At 42.7% G+C, this 17,140-nt stretch overlaps 1 protein-coding gene across 2 annotated transcripts in view; it reads right to left on the reverse strand.

Annotated features, from left to right (window-relative positions):
• Positions 1–817: 817 nt before the first annotated feature.
• The window catches only part of efcc1 (EF-hand and coiled-coil domain containing 1), a 76,778-nt gene continuing 60,455 nt past the window's right edge, over positions 818–17,140 (reverse strand). Inside the window, exons 3-7 of one of the 2 annotated variants that reach the window (XM_041192607.1) lie at positions 15,678–15,813; positions 13,158–13,323; positions 12,092–12,250; positions 11,747–11,816; positions 818–2,747 (exon numbers count right to left, since the gene is read on the reverse strand). In XM_041192607.1, coding sequence (XP_041048541.1) covers positions 2,614–2,747; positions 11,747–11,816; positions 12,092–12,250; positions 13,158–13,323; positions 15,678–15,813 — 665 coding nt within the window. In that variant the 3' untranslated portion in view covers positions 818–2,613. The remainder of the gene's footprint in view (positions 2,748–11,746; positions 11,817–12,091; positions 12,251–13,157; positions 13,324–15,677; positions 15,814–17,140) is intronic. The other variant, XM_041192608.1, reaches the window with a different exon arrangement.

Raw genomic sequence — 17,140 nt, forward strand, 5'->3', positions numbered from 1 at the left:
TTGAAGAGCAGCCATAATCGTATTGAATGGCGGAGCAGGCTCGATGGGCCATATGATCTATTTCTGCTCCTATTACTTGAGTTCTTGTGGAAAAAACAGAAAGGGGGAATAAAAGCAGGCTAGCAGCAGCCCTTGAGAGTGTTTTGGAACTGTGGCTTTTGTTCCTCCTGGTTGTACATTAAACCTTAAAAATAATCACTGTGCCTAAGCCAAGTCCATTTCCTAGAGGAGTCTTAAAACAGCATCAGGCCCCTTATTACCATCTGTAAATGTCTGCTTTACGCAGCCTGAAAAATGGCTCAAACCCATTTGCACCAACAACGTCCATATTCTACTTAATTATATAAGCTTTAGCACCTTTCTTCCTGCAGAGTGCAAGGAGCAGAAAATGCAGAGGGAATGTCAATGAAACGTTTAAAAGAAGGAAAGCACAGGAGAGGGATTTAATAAACAAAAACATAAAAAGCAAACAACTCAAAAATGAGATAAAAAGTACTGACTACTCTCATATGGAAAAGTTGCTATTTATTTTGATTTCTAAAATGTTGCTGGATGTAATGCCATTGACAGTGTGTGAATTTTGACAGTCAAATTATTGAATGCAATCACAATGACGGACTGCAGTATCTTTCATGAAATTATCTGAATTGAATCCATACAAAATAAACCCATTTATTCTGCTCTTGTGACAGTGACATTGGTAAAATCTAACATGTCTACCATATGTGCTATTATCAATTCTATGTTTCCTATGGAGGGTAAATATGGTTATCATCCTGTCACAATAGTCAATAATCATTACAACAATAATCCAATGTGACAGAGAAAAAATGCTTTGCTTTTATTTTTAAAAGTCACATGTATAAAATAAGGACATTATATGCTTGCCTCACTCTCAAAGTGCAAGGCAGATTAAGCAGCTGGCAACAGATTAGCCTCTGCCCTCTCCGGTATAAAAATATGTAACAGACTTTATTTTTGAAATTTATCTTGAGGTTTGATTGGTAATGCACACAAAGCAACTGCCACTTTGCACGTACAAACTACCCACTTCAACATTACCAAGCCTTGTCTATGCTTTCAATTGTGGACCTTCTATTTCAGACAGAGCACTTCCTCTTTGTTAGTACAGTCTTTTATTATACAGCCTTCGACAAAACTTCTGAAGGAAAACTTTGAGACACATTCACCCAAGTTCAGGACAAGCCAACTAATTGTTAGTTAATTCTCGTTGTAAATGGGACAGTTTATGGATGTCTGAGCGCGTCTTAAGCAATCTGACAGATCATTCACTGCTTATTTTGGGGATTTAAACCACATGTAGAGCCAAGCACCCCACAAGCTTTAGCTTTAGATAGAACCAAGCAGTCACTCTGGAGCCAGTCATAGTCACTGTTTGTTGCCAAAATAATACTGTGTGGGCAACCTGCCCATTAACTGCAGTGTTTAGAGCCGGAAGTTGTGGTTGTGCCTTGATGCTGGGTTATTCACACCGTCAGCCACAAAGCTCCCTTCATTTTTTTTTGATGAATTCCCAGCCAGAAGCAGTGTACAGGCTTGCTAATGACTTCACCTCCAAAAATCACATCTTACTGATGTGATGTCAATTAATTTAAAAAGCAAATAGCCTAAAAAGAGACAAAAAATACTGACTACTTTCATATTTGAAATGTTTGCTATTAATTTTAATGTCTCTGGACCAATGGAATTATCTGTTAGAATCAAAATTGCTTTCATGGCTCTGAGTTTGCTTAATTCCACTTACAAAATGGAAATGTTAGTCTCAGCTAATTGCAAACATCTGAATAAAGTGTAAATGCTACTATATTAGAGCTATGCCATCCTTTAAATTTGTCAGATATGTTTCCTTGTGTAATATGGCATAGGAATAAATACATATATACATTATTGAAATAATATCAAATGGACTATCAGCATTTACACTGATATTTTAAAAAAATGTCCTCCACCCAGTTTTCACTGACATCATGCACCTGGATTATGGCTGCAGCATTTCATTCCATTAATATGAAGTAGCTTTCTATCCATAGGTCCTTAGATGCTTCTACTGCACTTATGTATGTCATTTGGCCTGATCCTGTAAATATTTAGTACACTTTGGGGTACTGAGCAGGATTTTAAATGTCAATATTTGACATTTTGCACAACTTTGTTGTGTCTGTTTGTGAATAAAATATGCATTTCATTTCATGTTTCTTCTCAAACAGTATACAGTTTGAGCTAATAAGGTATGTTTTCTTATAAAACCTTTTCAATATTTTATGGGCCTCCTAATATTAATAAGTCTCTGGTTCACCTAATATTGAAAGACACAACTATTTCTTTTGAGCCAACTGCATTTGTTGACCATGCTTTATGGATAAATCTCGAGTTGTTGCTTCATCAAATAAGAGATTAATAATTAGGAACTAAAATTATACAGTTAAGTCTCTGTCTACTAAAGTGAATTATTTTAGCTGACAGGTTTAACATTATGTTAAGTAAGGTGCCATATGACATTTTTACAAACTTGCTCAGAATACAGGAGCTGTAGCTATACAGAAAATCTTTGAAGTGCTTGATAACAAATAGGAAAACCCAGTTTGCAGATCCTCAGCATGAGATAAGCAGTGGATTCACCAGGGACTGGTGACTCTGGGCCTTTTCCAAAGGCTTGCCGGACAGAAGCTCACAGGCAGCAAGTTCATGATACAAGGCATTCAATACCTCCAGGATGTGAACCTTTCCTGTAAGAAAGAACCAATTATTAAAATGTTTTTTAAAAACAGTTTTCCATTCTTGTCACCATTTCTCGGATTTGCCCACCACGAGTTTCACTTCCTTTGCGTGAGCAGGGTGAAAAGATCACTCCTTTACATAAAGGCAATTAAAGTTCTTCCTAACTGACCCAAATGTTTGGCAAGGTGGAGAAAGATGTGGTCAGAGGTGATGACATAACCAAAACCAAAAAAGAATTTCACAGTGTGGAAGATGCCTGACATTCAATTTTATGGAAAATTAAGATTCTAAATCAAAGCTCCGAAGTTGTTTTAAAAACAGCCCTTACATATATTATAATGCATCTGCATCCAATTACATGAATTATTTTGAATGTACTGGGTAATTATGTGGGTAAATTCAACAAGAATTTTATGTACAGCAAGATCCTTTAAATAACATTGATGTAAATGACCAATTAATCACTGATGTCAATCTTCACGTCTCGTCCCCTTTCCCTCTGTGCTCAGAATTCACTGTTCCCCCCCACTCCCCATCCTCCGTAAACCTCTGTCTATCCATCTCCATGGCCAAGCTCCTTAACAGCTTAGGCTTCTTCAATTCTACACCTCTCCTCAACTCTCAGTCTCCAGCCTCTTGTGCAGCCTCCCATCTCTTTGTCCCACCATTTCTTTCAGTTGCTCTGGAATTTCTTCCATAAACTCCTCCTTTCTCCACCTCCCTATACTCTTTCAAGACCCTCTTGAAACTCATTTCTTTGACTGAAAGTTTTATCATTTTTCTCAATATGTGCTTCCTTTGATTCCTTGAATTAGTTGGCATGTTTTTCTAATTCAAAGATGCTATAAATGTGAGTTATTCTTGTCATAATCTGTTTATTGATCAGAACACTGAAAATTTCTTGCTTATTATTAAATAGTGCTGCGGGATCTTTAATGCCCACCAAGGCTCCTTAGGCAGCACCTTCCAAACCCACAACTGCTACTATCTATAAGGACAAGGGCAGCAGATACATGGGAATACCACCACCTGCAAGTTCCCCTCCAAGCTACTCACCATCCTGACCGTGAGATACATTGCCATTCCATCACTGTTGCTGGGTCAAAATCCTGGAACTCCCTTCCTAACAACACTGTGGTGTACCTGCACAACATGGACTGCAGTGGTTCAAGAAGGCAGCTCACCACCACCTTCTCAAGGGCAACTAGGGATGGGCAATAAATGTTGACCTAGCCAGCGAACCCCACATCCTGTAAATTAATGAAAAAAAAGAACCACCAGGCCAGATAGGACTTCGGTTTACGATCTCATTTGAAAGATGGCTCTCTCCAACAACGTAGCATTCCTTCTGTACTGCGCAGACACACTAGTCTAGCCAATAAACTCAGTTTTTGCAGTGGATTTATAAATACAAGCTTCTGAGGTCAGGCTGACTCCATTGCAAGAATATGCTGATGCCTTGGATGTATTAGGGAAGGTCAATATTAGACTACATCTGTCTATCAGAATGGGGAATGTTTTCTAGAGGGAGGAGAGAGTTCGGAGGGGGGAAGGTATATAGGGGGAGGAGGGAGTAATGGGGGAGGGGATGTACAGGTAAATATGCAAGGGAGGGTCTGTGGTGTCAATGAATGCCTGCTGGGGAGTGAACTGAGGGTGGGCGTGGTAGGAGGGGATGGTATGAGAGGAGGCAGAGGAAGCCGGTAGTGTGGGAGGGTGAGGATGCATCAATAGCAGATTGGACAGCAAGGATGGTTGGTGGGGACTTGGAGGCAGATACAGGCCTTGGAGGTGGGAAGGAGGAGGTCGCATAGGTCAATGTGGATGGGGGTGGGATTCTCAGGAAGGTACGGAATGTGCGCGTTCACCTGGACATCCTGAAAAGACAAGGGTTTGGTTGGTAGGTGTTGGTGGGGAGATGGAAGGTGATGCCGGCAGTGGGGGGGTGTCGACGGTGATGGGGGTATGGACATGGGCAACTGGGGGAGGGGAAAGGATGGGGGAATTAACAGTATAATTCACTGGAAAGTGAGCGGAGCCTTGTGTTGCATGGGCATGGGAGTGCACTCAGTGGGTGGGCAGAGATGAAGGTCAGCTCAGGTGGACAACTGAAAGAGAACCCCAGCAGACAGCATTGAAAATGAAGGCTCTGTCTGCATGGGAGACTGCATGAGGCTCTGAAAGGCCCTGCCACACACACACTTCTCCCTTGCGGTCTGTCTGCGTGCAGCTGAACTGCTGGTAGGGGGTGGGTGTGGGGATGCAGTGGGAAGTCTCGCGAAGCCTGTCAATGAAGCTGAAAGACAATATTACACGTTATAATTTGAAAAGATATTTACTTTCACATCATAAAGTGACAAAATGTGTCCACCTGTGCAACCACTTGTGATCAGAATTTCTTAACTTTTCTAGGCCTACCACTTCTAGGAGCTGCCCTGACATCTGCAGGAGGGATGGAGACAGCCTGTGCAATGGTTGGCCTTGTTGCCTCTGATGACTTTGGCGCCCATCCTCTGGACAGCAGAGGCCTTGAGAACCCCGGCTTGTTTTGGCTGTCCTCCTGTGGACCAACAGCTCCCTCTGTGGTGACAGAGGACGAGGTTGTCACAGGCAAAGAGGACTCGGAGGGAGCGGACAGCCTCTGAGACTCCTAAGTGGATGACCCAGGGGTGTCCAGCTGCCTCTCCTCCCTTCAGATGCCTGAAGGAGCAATCGGAGGGATGTCGAGGTGCTCTGTTTACCTCTCGCGTTGCCTCTGTAGGAACTCACTCATGGCCACCGCAATGGAGTGCAGGTCTGCATGCATCTCCGTGTTTTGCTGGACCAGGGTTTCCATGGCATCCACCTTCCTTCCCATGGAGACCTCCACGTGCGCACATGTGGGTACCACCTCGTCAGCGAGCAGGCGAATGCACTCTTCTGATTCGTGTGCCTCTGTTGAGGGCTTCCAACAGCTCTGCGTGATATGTCCCTGCCTTCTGCTGACTCTCCATAATGAGTTGGAAGGCCAAATCCAGATACTCGTCATCTGACTCAGGCCTCACAGATGTCTCTTCCCCAGCAGTCCTCCGGGTACCAGGAAGCTTGGCTAAACCTGCGTCCTCCTGCTCCATCACGTGTCCGTGTGGTGCCCACCAGATTGTGAACCTGAGCCTGCTCTAGATCTAGGTCTCACTGAGGTGTGTGTCTCTGTGCTAGAGAAGGTGTGGGTAAGCGCTGTGATGGGTCTTCCAGGCTGCTTATTTCCATCTCTTCAACGGAGGAGGTGCCTTCTTAGCTGGAGGCGAAGACATGGATGGAGCTGAGGGACGGACTGGCTGAGGTTGTCGGTTGCTTGCAGAGCTCCCTGTGAACCAAAGTAAAGGTAATTAGTGCCTGGCAGCAGAGTCAAAAGCAGGAGAGGGAGCACTCACATTTGTGTTGAGAGAGGGATTATATAGTGCAGGATCCTCATGTGGGTGTTCGTTGCCGACCTCACTGTTGACGCTGGCACAGTCCACGTCCTCACCAGTCAGCACGATGGCACCTTCCTCAAAGTGAGTGAGGGGCCTAATGTGGGCTACTTCACCCCCAGTTTGGGACCTCTCCCTGCTAACGTGAGTCAGCTTCTCTTGCATGAAAATAGTTGGTGAGAGCGTGAGCAGGACACATGGCACTGTGTGGAATGATCGTGTGGTGAGTGGAGCCACGGACAGGATGAGGATGCGCACTCGAGAGGGTATGCGCCTGATGGAGATGTGAAGGTATGTGTGAGAGTTAATGGTGTTGTCTCTTGAGGTGTGAGGTCTGTGGATATGTGATGGGTTTGAGAGTATGAGTGGAGAGTGATGAGGGTGATTGACTTACCCTGGCGGAACAGATGAGAGCATCCATCCTCTTCCTGCACTGTATGGCTGACCTCCTCTGTGCACCATTGGCAGTGACCGCCGCTACCACCGCCTCCCAGGCTGAATTGGTGACACTGGTGGACCGCCTGCGGCCAGAGTTGGGGTAGAAGACATTGCGGCAGCCCTTTACTGAGTCCAGCAGGCACCCCAGAGAGTTGTTACTAAATTTGGGGGCTGCCATCTTCTTTGCTTTTGGGGCCATCAGTCACCTGGTGCAGTCCTTGTCTGTAGACATGAAGTAGGCATGCACTCTGGTGCACTTTTAATATGGCGCTGGGAGCAAGGAAGTACTGAGGTCACAGCGCGGGGAGCAAATCTGAGCCCGCCCACTAGTGATCCAGAGTGTTCCCTGTGAATGCATTATTAATGAGGCGTGACATGCCAAGAAAGAGACGATACAGCACAAAAACTTGTAACTACGGCCGGTGGTTAAAATGCATTTTTTCCCCACTCGCTACCACATAGTGCAAATCTGGCACGATTCTGCCTTCAGTTTCAGGAGCAATATTGGCAGAAGCTAAGAAACAAACTTCGTCTCAAGGATTGGGGATGATGCATGGATTGCAGAGCCCAAATAGGGTGCAGATGGGGCAAGTACAGTGCCAAAAATAGAAAAACGGCAGTGAGAGGAATTAGAAGGAATTTTAAAGAAGATAATAATGTTTGATTTTAATACTTCATTGCTTTTCAAATGAACTTGATGAACCAGAAATGGAGACAAAGAATCAAAATGCTGTTAACCTACTAGCCAAAACCATGGATGACAATATCAGCAAAATCTGTTTTATGTTAACCTGAATACTTTTTAAAAAATGCGATTACATAACATCCTGTCTGGCTGGATAGTTCTATGGCTGTTTATATCCTTGAAGTAATCCTGGAATGCGAGACATAACATCCATTAATCTTCCATTGATGTGCTGCAGAAAAGTACTCCCCTTTAATATTATACTGGCATATTAACTACACCATAGAACCATGGAATGATACAGCACAGAAGGAGGCCATTCAGCCTATCATGCCTGGGCTGGCTCTTTGGCAGAGCTATCCACTTCCCTGCTCTTTCTCTATAACAATGCAATGTTTTCCCCCTTCAAGTACTTATTCAAAACTCTTTTGAAAGCTTCTATTGAATCTACTTCTGTCACCCCTTCAGCCACTGCATTCCAGAGCACAAAAGCTCTCTGGGCTGGATTTTTCCAGCCCTTCGGAGACGGGCTAGGAGGTGGGATGCCTTGTAAAATGGTGTGAACAGCAAAGCCTGTCATCTTCCTGCTGCCACAGGATATTACCAGTGACGGGAACCTCAGTGGCATGATGCCCACCAGGCAGCCAATTAAGTGGCGTATTATCAACAGTTTCCTACCCCCTCTGGCATTTTAGCAGCGTTGGGAAGGATTGCCGCCTTTTGGGGTAGCCCCTAGTTAAAGCCTGGTGGTCTCCCACTGGGTTCCCACGGGGGCGGGGGGGGGGGGGGGGGGGGGGGGGGGCACTGCTCCACCCTTCCAAACTAACCTTTCCTCCCTTTCTTGGGACACCCTCCATGCCACTTGCACTGCCATCATCCAGTCTCAAGCGAAGGCTGGCATTTTCAGGCACTCCCCAAACAGGACTATGCAGCAGCGGCTCACCTTTGATCATGAAAGAAATCCACCTCAGCAGGTGCATGCCACTTATGTGCAGTTGTAAAGGTGAATGTTCTAATTTTTCGCTGGCAGGATTTTTAATTTGAAGGGGGAACTGAATTCCAGCAATCTGGCCTTTTAATGAGCATTCATGACATCCGCCTTTAACCTGCCTTTAAAGTCCTGAGAAAATAACTGCTAAAGTTTGTCCTGCCGTCAGAAAACTGATTTTTTTGGCCTCCTGCCAAATTAAGATCCCCTGCCTGGCAAGCTTCCTGCTTCTGGCAGGATCAGAAGATTCTGCCCACTGTGTCAAAAAGTGTTTCCTCGTGTCACCTCTGGTTCTTTCGCCAATCAACTTAAATTTATGCCCTCTGATTACTGACCTTTCTATCACTGGAAATAATGTCTCACTATTTACTCTTTCTAAACTCTTCATGATTTTAATATCTCTATCAAATTTCCTTGTAACTTTCTCTGCTCTACGACAAACAACCCCAACTTCTCCAGTCACTCCACTTAATGGAAAGGCCTCATCTTTGGTAAGATTCTAGTAAATCTTTGCTGCACCCTCTACAAGGCCTTCATATTTCTTGAAAATGGTCTTTTATGCACATTGGACCATATCATTCCACTTTGTTGGATAATATGCTTTCAACGTATGTGTCAAATAATAAAGATCAGAATTTAAAGCAGAAGTTAAAGGTTAGGCATTACCAAATTGGTCAACAAGTATTTAAATGAAAACTAAAATGAAAATATATTTATCTGCATTGTTTTTACTATGGCAGTGTTGGACATTTTTCTGCATTACTAGTAAATTTCCTATGCTTTTTTCCCCAATTCATTCATGGAATGTGAACATCACTGGCAAGATCTGCATTTATTATCCATTCCCAATCGCCCTTGAGAAGGTGTTGGGTCCCACTTTGTTGTACCGCTGTTGTAAGCCATTTTTTAAGCCATTTCAGGAGATAGTTAAGAGGTAACACCATTGCTGTGGGTCTCGAGTCACATATAGGCCAGATCTGGTAAGGGCAACAGATTTCTTTCCCTAAAAGATGTAGTAAACCAAAGGGATTTTTGCAACGATCTAGTAGTCATGTGGATAGCAATACTGATATTAGCTTTTTATTCTTGATTTATTTAATTAACTGAATTTAATTTCCTAAGCTGAACGGTGGGATTTGAACTGCTGATTATTAGTTCCCACCTTTGGATTACCAGCTTAGTAAGTGCCTTCACACTCACCCTGGATCTAGGTGCCAGCCTGCGAAGCCTCTGCAATCACGGATGCCCACTCCCCTGCCAGGCAGTGATCCTCCAATCACCACTAGGCCCTGATTATTCCCCCCCATCCCACTGCCACTGTGCCCTGCTCAACACCCACCACCACCAGGCTCCGATTTCCATGCCCCCAAGGCCACGGATATCCCCTACAACAAGGCCTCTGACCATCCTCCATATGAGACTTGACTCCTCCCCCAGCCCTGGGATTTCCAACTCCCTCAATTGCCTCCTGCCAGCCACCCACACCCCCCCCACTCCCTCCCTCCAGCCAACATCTGGTTGCCCCCTCTCTCTGGCACTACTTCCTTCCACTCGAATCCCCCGCTTTTGGATTGTTCCCACCTCTGGTCAACCCTACTCTGGTCGATAACCCTCCCCTTTCCAGTCAACCGGCCAGTCAAACTTGCATTACCAGCGTGGACTTACCAGCTGCTGTAGCTGTCACTGACCAGCTCCCCACCTAACTGAAGGCCCAACTGTCAATCATGCTGGCCCTCTGGGCAGGGAACAGACATCACTTACATGCTAAAACTCCAAAGCGTCTTCGGGAATCCCAAATGATGGGTTCCCCTTGACTTTCTGACTGACCCATTCCCCACCTGACAGGTCAGTAAAATTTCTACCCGTATAGGGACTTTATTTGCTCTTTAAGTCATAGGTCTAAATTTTCTCTCCTAGGTCAGGGGGATGTTTCCTGGCTCCGCTAGCCCAACCTGGGAGAAAGTGCCCTGGAAGTTGGGATTCTCATTCCGGGGTGGTGGGGTTCTTTGGTGACCCCAGAAGGAGTGTGGAGGGTGCTGGGTGCAGAGGCGGGCTGGGCAGAAAGCCTGCCCTGGTGCACTGGCACTTTGTCAAAGATTTCTTTAAGAAGACATTAAAATAAAAACAGCCCTCACCCTCCCACACTACCCATACCCCATCCAAGATAGATCATGCACTCTACCCGCCCCCATTGCCCCCTTACCCTCCATGTGAACCTATGCCCACCCCCCATTGCCCCCATACTCTCCATGCCAAACTAAGCTCTACCAAATGCTGTGGGCCCCTCCTTGCCAATCTATGCCCTCCACCCTCCCCATGGCCCTTTACAGCCCCTATGCCAACTTGGTGCCATCTCATGCCAACACATGCTCCCCCCACACACCACCTTATGCCTACCATGCCAACTCACCCAGTATCTACCATTGGCGACCTCAGGAGCCATGCTGAGACTAAATAATGTTCTAAATGTCTATTGTAGACACGCTCATTCATAAAATCCCATTTACTGCATTTTCATTCTTTCAACTACATAATCCCTTAAATGAACAAACATCTCAATCAAGTGCTTAATCTCTCATAAAAACAAGCTTTGGAATTCATAGCCCCTCTTTAAAGGGTCTATAAACACTTGGAGCTGTCAGTTAAGCTGTGAAATGGAAGGCACCTCACTGTGATAATGGAAGGTTGCGCAATTAGTCGTCCAGCACAAATCCAGTAATGATCACCCTCAGGCTTATGTCAACAGGTAGAGTGAAATAGCAAGCAATTAGTTTTTTTAACAATCCACATAGTTTTTTCAAAAACTTAAAGGGTAGGAGTTTTAAATGCCCAGACAGCTTGACAGTTACTTTTGACAGTTTTGGCAGTTCCTTTGAACAGTTCTTTTGACAGTTCTATTTAGTTTATGCACTTGTACACACATTCATGCCCAATTCTAACAATCCCAAAGGGCACCTTATCTCTCCCAAAAGCCACCCAGTCTCCCCCAATGGGCAACTTACCTCTCCCAAAGGACACCTAACCTCCCCCAAAGGTATCCTGGGACCACATCCAAAGGGGTACTTTACCTCCACAAAAGGCCCTGCAAAATTTAGACTTGCTCCTGCCAGGTCTAATGTGCACACGTGGTGTTTCCCACTCCTGGCTAATGAAAATCAGACATGACTTGAGGCAGCTGTTGTTTTATATGGGCAGCTACCTCTGCGAAACCCACAAAGCAAATCCTGACTCAGTCCCATTCTCACCCCTGTGAAAATGATAGGTGCTGTGTTCAGGGGTGGGATTTGCGTATTTTGGCCTCTTCCGCTATTTTCGCAACAATGGAGAGGCTCTCTGGCATTGCAAAAATTCAGGCCATATTGTTCAATAAATCAACTGTACTTCATGTATTTGCTGCATGAATGTACCAATCAGTTGGAACTGGAAATAAATTTGCTTACTCACCATGCTGTGGGTTATTGCAGGACTCCAAAGTGCTGAGCAAGATTTTTCCTAGTGATCTCCTAGACACATTCTAGATAAAATAAGCAAACCTCTCATTGATTACATTGTAAAATGAAAATGCATTTACTTTTACATTTTAGCTCTCAAATGCTGTGCAAGTCACTCTTAATGACCTTCTAGTACATTTATTTCTACATAGGCTGAAACTCCTATCTCTTGTCTGAAGTTTAGCAAATATTAAAAACCATCAATCACTGCTAATGTGCAGTTGGAAATGAGCTTTCCCTTATCATGAGAGTCCATTGCATTAAATTACTGAGAGCTGTCAGAGCACCATTCACTTACAAGGTCACGTAGTTGCTGCAGGAGCTGTAATACATCCATCAGTTTTTCTTCAATTAGTGACAGTCGTACTCTCTCTGTCTCTAACATCTGCAGCTCCATCTGAAGCAGTTCAGTCTCATCCACTTTTTGCTGGAGTTCACACAGTAAGGACCCTTTCAACTGTAAAGTGCAAATGGGAAAATACTGGCATTGCTAAATTTTTGAAAATTGCACAGTAGATCTCCCAAGGCCTTCCTCCTAGTGAGTCAGAGATTCACTGCTTTATAACATAAGGGTATTTAATGTTTTTAGGGGACAACAATTACTGGATTGAATCAAAGAAATTCCAAATTCCATTCTTAATGCTGGCATTATGGAATTTTTACCTTGTGCTTTAGGGATTGAGTTTAGAATTCATTTACTATTCAATGAAACAGTAAATGAGTGTGATATATAATTTATATATATTCAATTTTTATTCTTTAGCATGTTTAGAGGAAAGAATGCACGATAAAATCTTCTACAAAATGCACTAATCAGAGTCTTTTGTAGAACAGGGGAATGGAGTTCAGCTGCACTTGGAGATTGGTTGGTGCTTTTCTAGCAGTGGGAAATGGTGTTAGAGTTTGGCAGCATTGGACTAGAAATCCAAGGGCTTGGCAGAACAAGGGTGGGAGACCTGGGGCTGAATTTTTGATGCTCACTGAAAGATGGGAATGGAGACAGGGGGCCTGAAAATATTGGTGACAATGGCAAGTGTGGGTGTCCCTCATAACACGAAAATGATGCATTTGACATGATTTTCATCATTGCGATATGTGTTGGTACAGACACTGAAAAGTTTGCCAAAGGCTTTTTAATGAAGACAGCACCCCTTTTAAATTTTTGACATTATGTACTTTTGAAAACAGAGACCTGTCTAAGCTTCTCGTCATTCTTGCGAGTGTCCTGATGAGTGCAAGACAAAAAGCTTAGACTGTCTCTTTTTTTCAGCAATACTCAAGTTCTGTATTACCAAGCAACTAATTGATGTACTTTTAGTGGACATGGACATGAAAGAAATGCATCATGTTGTTCAGACTTTTACCTGATGCATGTTTGTTTCCATTTGCTGAGTTTTATATTCCTTTAACTCCAGTTGCTCCTTTAATTTTGCCACTTTCTCAACCAGTTCCAGAACTGCACTGTTGCTCTCATCACTCCTTATGTTCCCAAATTCTGACAGCAGCTTTCTAATAGTCTTATCATCACAGCTGTGAAAATATAACGCATGACAAGGGGCAAAAATGAGGCATAAAGTGCTGTGCATGTGCACACATGAAAAAAACAATTTAAAAGTGAAATTATATAATGGGTCATAATTTATGATCAAGATAATGCTGAGGCCAATAGCGTTAGCTGTTATTTACATGTAAACGTTTTGGCAACTTCAGGTGGAGACAGGTGCACAGTTAAATGTGGGAATCCAAAAGTTGCTCTTCGAGGTGCGCTGCTCCACTATTAGTTTCAAAAGAATGGCAGTTTCCTGCCTGGCTAACCATTGAAATGCATTGAATGACATGAGGTTGCTGAAGTTTGTGGCAGATGCAAATGAAAGCGTCTTAAAAATTTTATTTCTGTCCATTTCAGTCTAAATACCTTTTTAATGACACAAGTATTGACCATTGCTAACAACCTCTCTGGCACTGAAAATGAACTTTTAGATATGGAGTTTCATTCCTTCAGATTTTAAATGTTGTTTGAGATTTAAAATATGTAAAACTTTAAATAATTTAAAGAAACCTTTTCCTTTTTGATTCCTTTTTGCTCTTTATCTTAACCCAATCTTTCTTTCCCTCTCTTCATTTCTCTTTCTGTGGCTGATTTCACACATTTTAATAAGCACTTCCTTCTCCGTCCTTGTGTTGTTTATTCCTCAATTTCTCAATCTGCTTGGTTAAGGATATATGCAGTTGTTTGCCCTGTTTACTCAGGTCCAAGATGCCCACTTTCCACCCCCCCCCCTCCTCCCCATAACGCCTAATTAACAACAGATACTTTTTCTTGTCCTAAAGCCAAATGATTTCAAGTTCAAATCCCACAATGGTACCTATCGAAATTGTCAGTTTGTGGTAGGTCCACCACCCCCAGAAACAGTTTGGATGCAATCCCAGGAACTGCTGAGGTGGGCTGGTTAAAAGGTCTGCCTTGATGTCCCGGGATTTCATCCCAGTTGTTACAAAAAGAGTAAAATGAAAAAAAAAATACTAGCCCACACCCCCATCCATGCAAACACACGCCCCCACACCCACCCCCAATGGCCCCCATACGTCCCATGCCAACTCACGCACCTCCACCCTCAATGGCCCCTCATACCCTCAATGACAACCTATGGCACTTACATGCCCATTCACCCAGTATACACCCTGTACAGAACCAGTGAATCCTATAGTAATAATGACAAGTATGAAAAACCTTTAAAAAAAAAGTCATTCATAACTTTCTTAAAGAAATCTTCTTTTACTACAGCTCTATGAATGTGTCAATCATCCAGTCTTTTAAAATGTCAATAGCAGAGACTACAAGAACTTGAAACCTCTTTACCTTGTGTAACTAAACATTGTGCAATTAGCAAAATATATCCTAGAGAAAAAGCTGTCAATCAAGTAATGTTTTTCCTTGGGTGAAGCTGATTCAACAAACGAATGGACATCTGGGCTCTCAACCAAGCCTCAGTATGTGTTCTTTGCTGAGGGTGTGAGGGGCCATGGAGGGTGGGTGGAGGGACATAGGTTGGCATGGGCAAGGCCTTTTGAACCTAGCTTTCAAAACATTCCCGCTCATCTAGACAATGGTTCATGCCACATCTCAGGGGCCGTGAACCACGAGTTCTTGAAAAGCTGGCCTAGCTCCACAAAAATGATTGAGGACTAAGAAATGCCTATTCCTGCAATGGAGCCAGCCAGATTGGGAATGTAAGGTGTGGGCTCATGACCTGGACCAGCCTGCACCCCTATACTGTGCTGATGAAAATTGGGAGCACCAGGAATCCTAAAATTGGATCCTGCCTGCCATTTTTAAAGGTCAGCGGAATGTCTCTAACTCTGAAAATCCAGCCCATAATGTTCATCATGACAAATTGTGAAAAATATCCTATTCAATCTCCCTATGTTATTGGGATCACATAATATTGATCTTGCATTACTCAGACAACTTTGTTTATTACAACAAAAACAAAAAATGCTGGAAAACCCAGCAGGTCTGACAGCATCTGTGAAGAGAAAGACAGAGTTAACGTTTCGAGTCTGTATGAGTCTTCTTCAGAGCAGAACTTTGTTTACTACTTTGTTTATATTACATCAAACAATAAAACTATCCTTATCTTAAAAAACTGTTTCAGAAACCCAAGCTATATTGCGCTGGTATTTGTACTTTATTTGTAATCCATTTGAGAGAATTAGGGAAATTTGGAATTGCCTAATCTATGAGATTGGAGGTAAGAGGTAGCCAATTACTCAGATGCTGAAAGATTAGACTCTCTAGTTCAATTTTGAAAACTGGTTGGCAATGTGATACCTAATGCTAACCTAAGTTACTCAAAGCTGAATTGCTTGAAAGGACTGCTCACCCATTCCCACAGCAACAAAGACTGGTCAGAAGTTTCTTCACTTCCTTCACCTGACTCTTCTGATCTTCAGTCCACTTTTCATCCTCTTCATCTGAGGCAGCCTGTCCTTCTACTGAACGGAACAGCTGTTCTTCAACTAGTTGAAGCAGAGAAGCAAAAATTTATGTTGTTTAATCTTTACGAATTGCAGTGACATTTAGGTGCCAGGTAGTAATTGTGCTATTCATTTTTCTGGTAATGCTCTTGCACTTTTGTTCCACAATTAATTACAAGCAAGAATATAAACTATTGATAAGGAGTTTTTTAACAAGGGGCAAACAGAATTTTCCCAAAACATAAGATTTAATGACATTTAAAGGTATGGTTTAGTAATTTGAGCGCTACAAGTCCTTAGTTCTCTATGGATGCATTACCAGCACAAACTAATCAGACTTTGCTCATGTGTTAAACACATCAGAATAATGTGAAAAATGTTCACTATCTCACTTGCCAAATTTCTAAACTTATTTACGATACATGAGTGAATAAGTATTCCTTGTAATCTGACCACGATAGTTACCAGGAAAAAAGCTAAAGTCATGACTCAATAATTATTCACCACAGTTTTATGTACTGTTGCTGTAACATATTTTATATGATGAAACACTCTGCACACTGTACAGTCTCTTAACTCAATGTATTAGGATCTAGTCCTGCACATGTCAATTGTTAGCAAAACAGCACATTAATTATAATTTACATGGGTCTTTGGAATTTAATTTTTAAAAAAGCAACATATTGTGAAATTATTTTCAATGGATAACCATCTTAAAGTTATGATTGTAGTCCTGTACTCCCTGCACCATAAAACTCTAGAATTGCTACATAAATCAGGATTGTTAATCACTAATCAGGTACATATGCATTTCTGCCGTGTTATTTTCATGGGGTATTGGCTGGATTAACATAAATAAAAATAAAAATTGAATTGTTCTAAACCTTAAAGTCTATCATGATAGTGCTCACAGCTAAAATCTTCTGGCCTCTATTGCATCATTGCCTCTGAATAGAATGATATAGTAACACAGCCTAGCTTTTTTTAAAAGCCAGGCAGCAGGTAGCATCCTTGCTTGTACTCCAATCAATAAAAACAACCTATCCTCGTATCCATTGAACCTTAAGCTCAGCACAGTAATAAATTAAGCTTAGCTGATCCTTTTCTTGAATATTTGCTGAATTGTTAATTTCAAACAATCCTGAGGTCCTTACTCCTCTCTATTTTTCCCAAGAATTAATGTTGACCTCAAACCTTTGCATTTGCTATGAATTATTGTCCCCTTGGTATCTTAACTATACAAAATAATAATTAGATTATAATGCTGAGGCAGGCACTGGCTATTTCTTTATCTGTACATTGAATTGATTAGATGCATTCTCTCCCTGAAAGTGTGGGGAAAAGTCCAGCCCATTGTAACCTGAAACAT

The sequence above is a fragment of the Carcharodon carcharias genome, chromosome 7 (genome assembly GCF_017639515.1).
Source record: "Carcharodon carcharias isolate sCarCar2 chromosome 7, sCarCar2.pri, whole genome shotgun sequence".
Classification (NCBI taxonomy): domain Eukaryota; kingdom Metazoa; phylum Chordata; class Chondrichthyes; order Lamniformes; family Lamnidae; genus Carcharodon; species Carcharodon carcharias.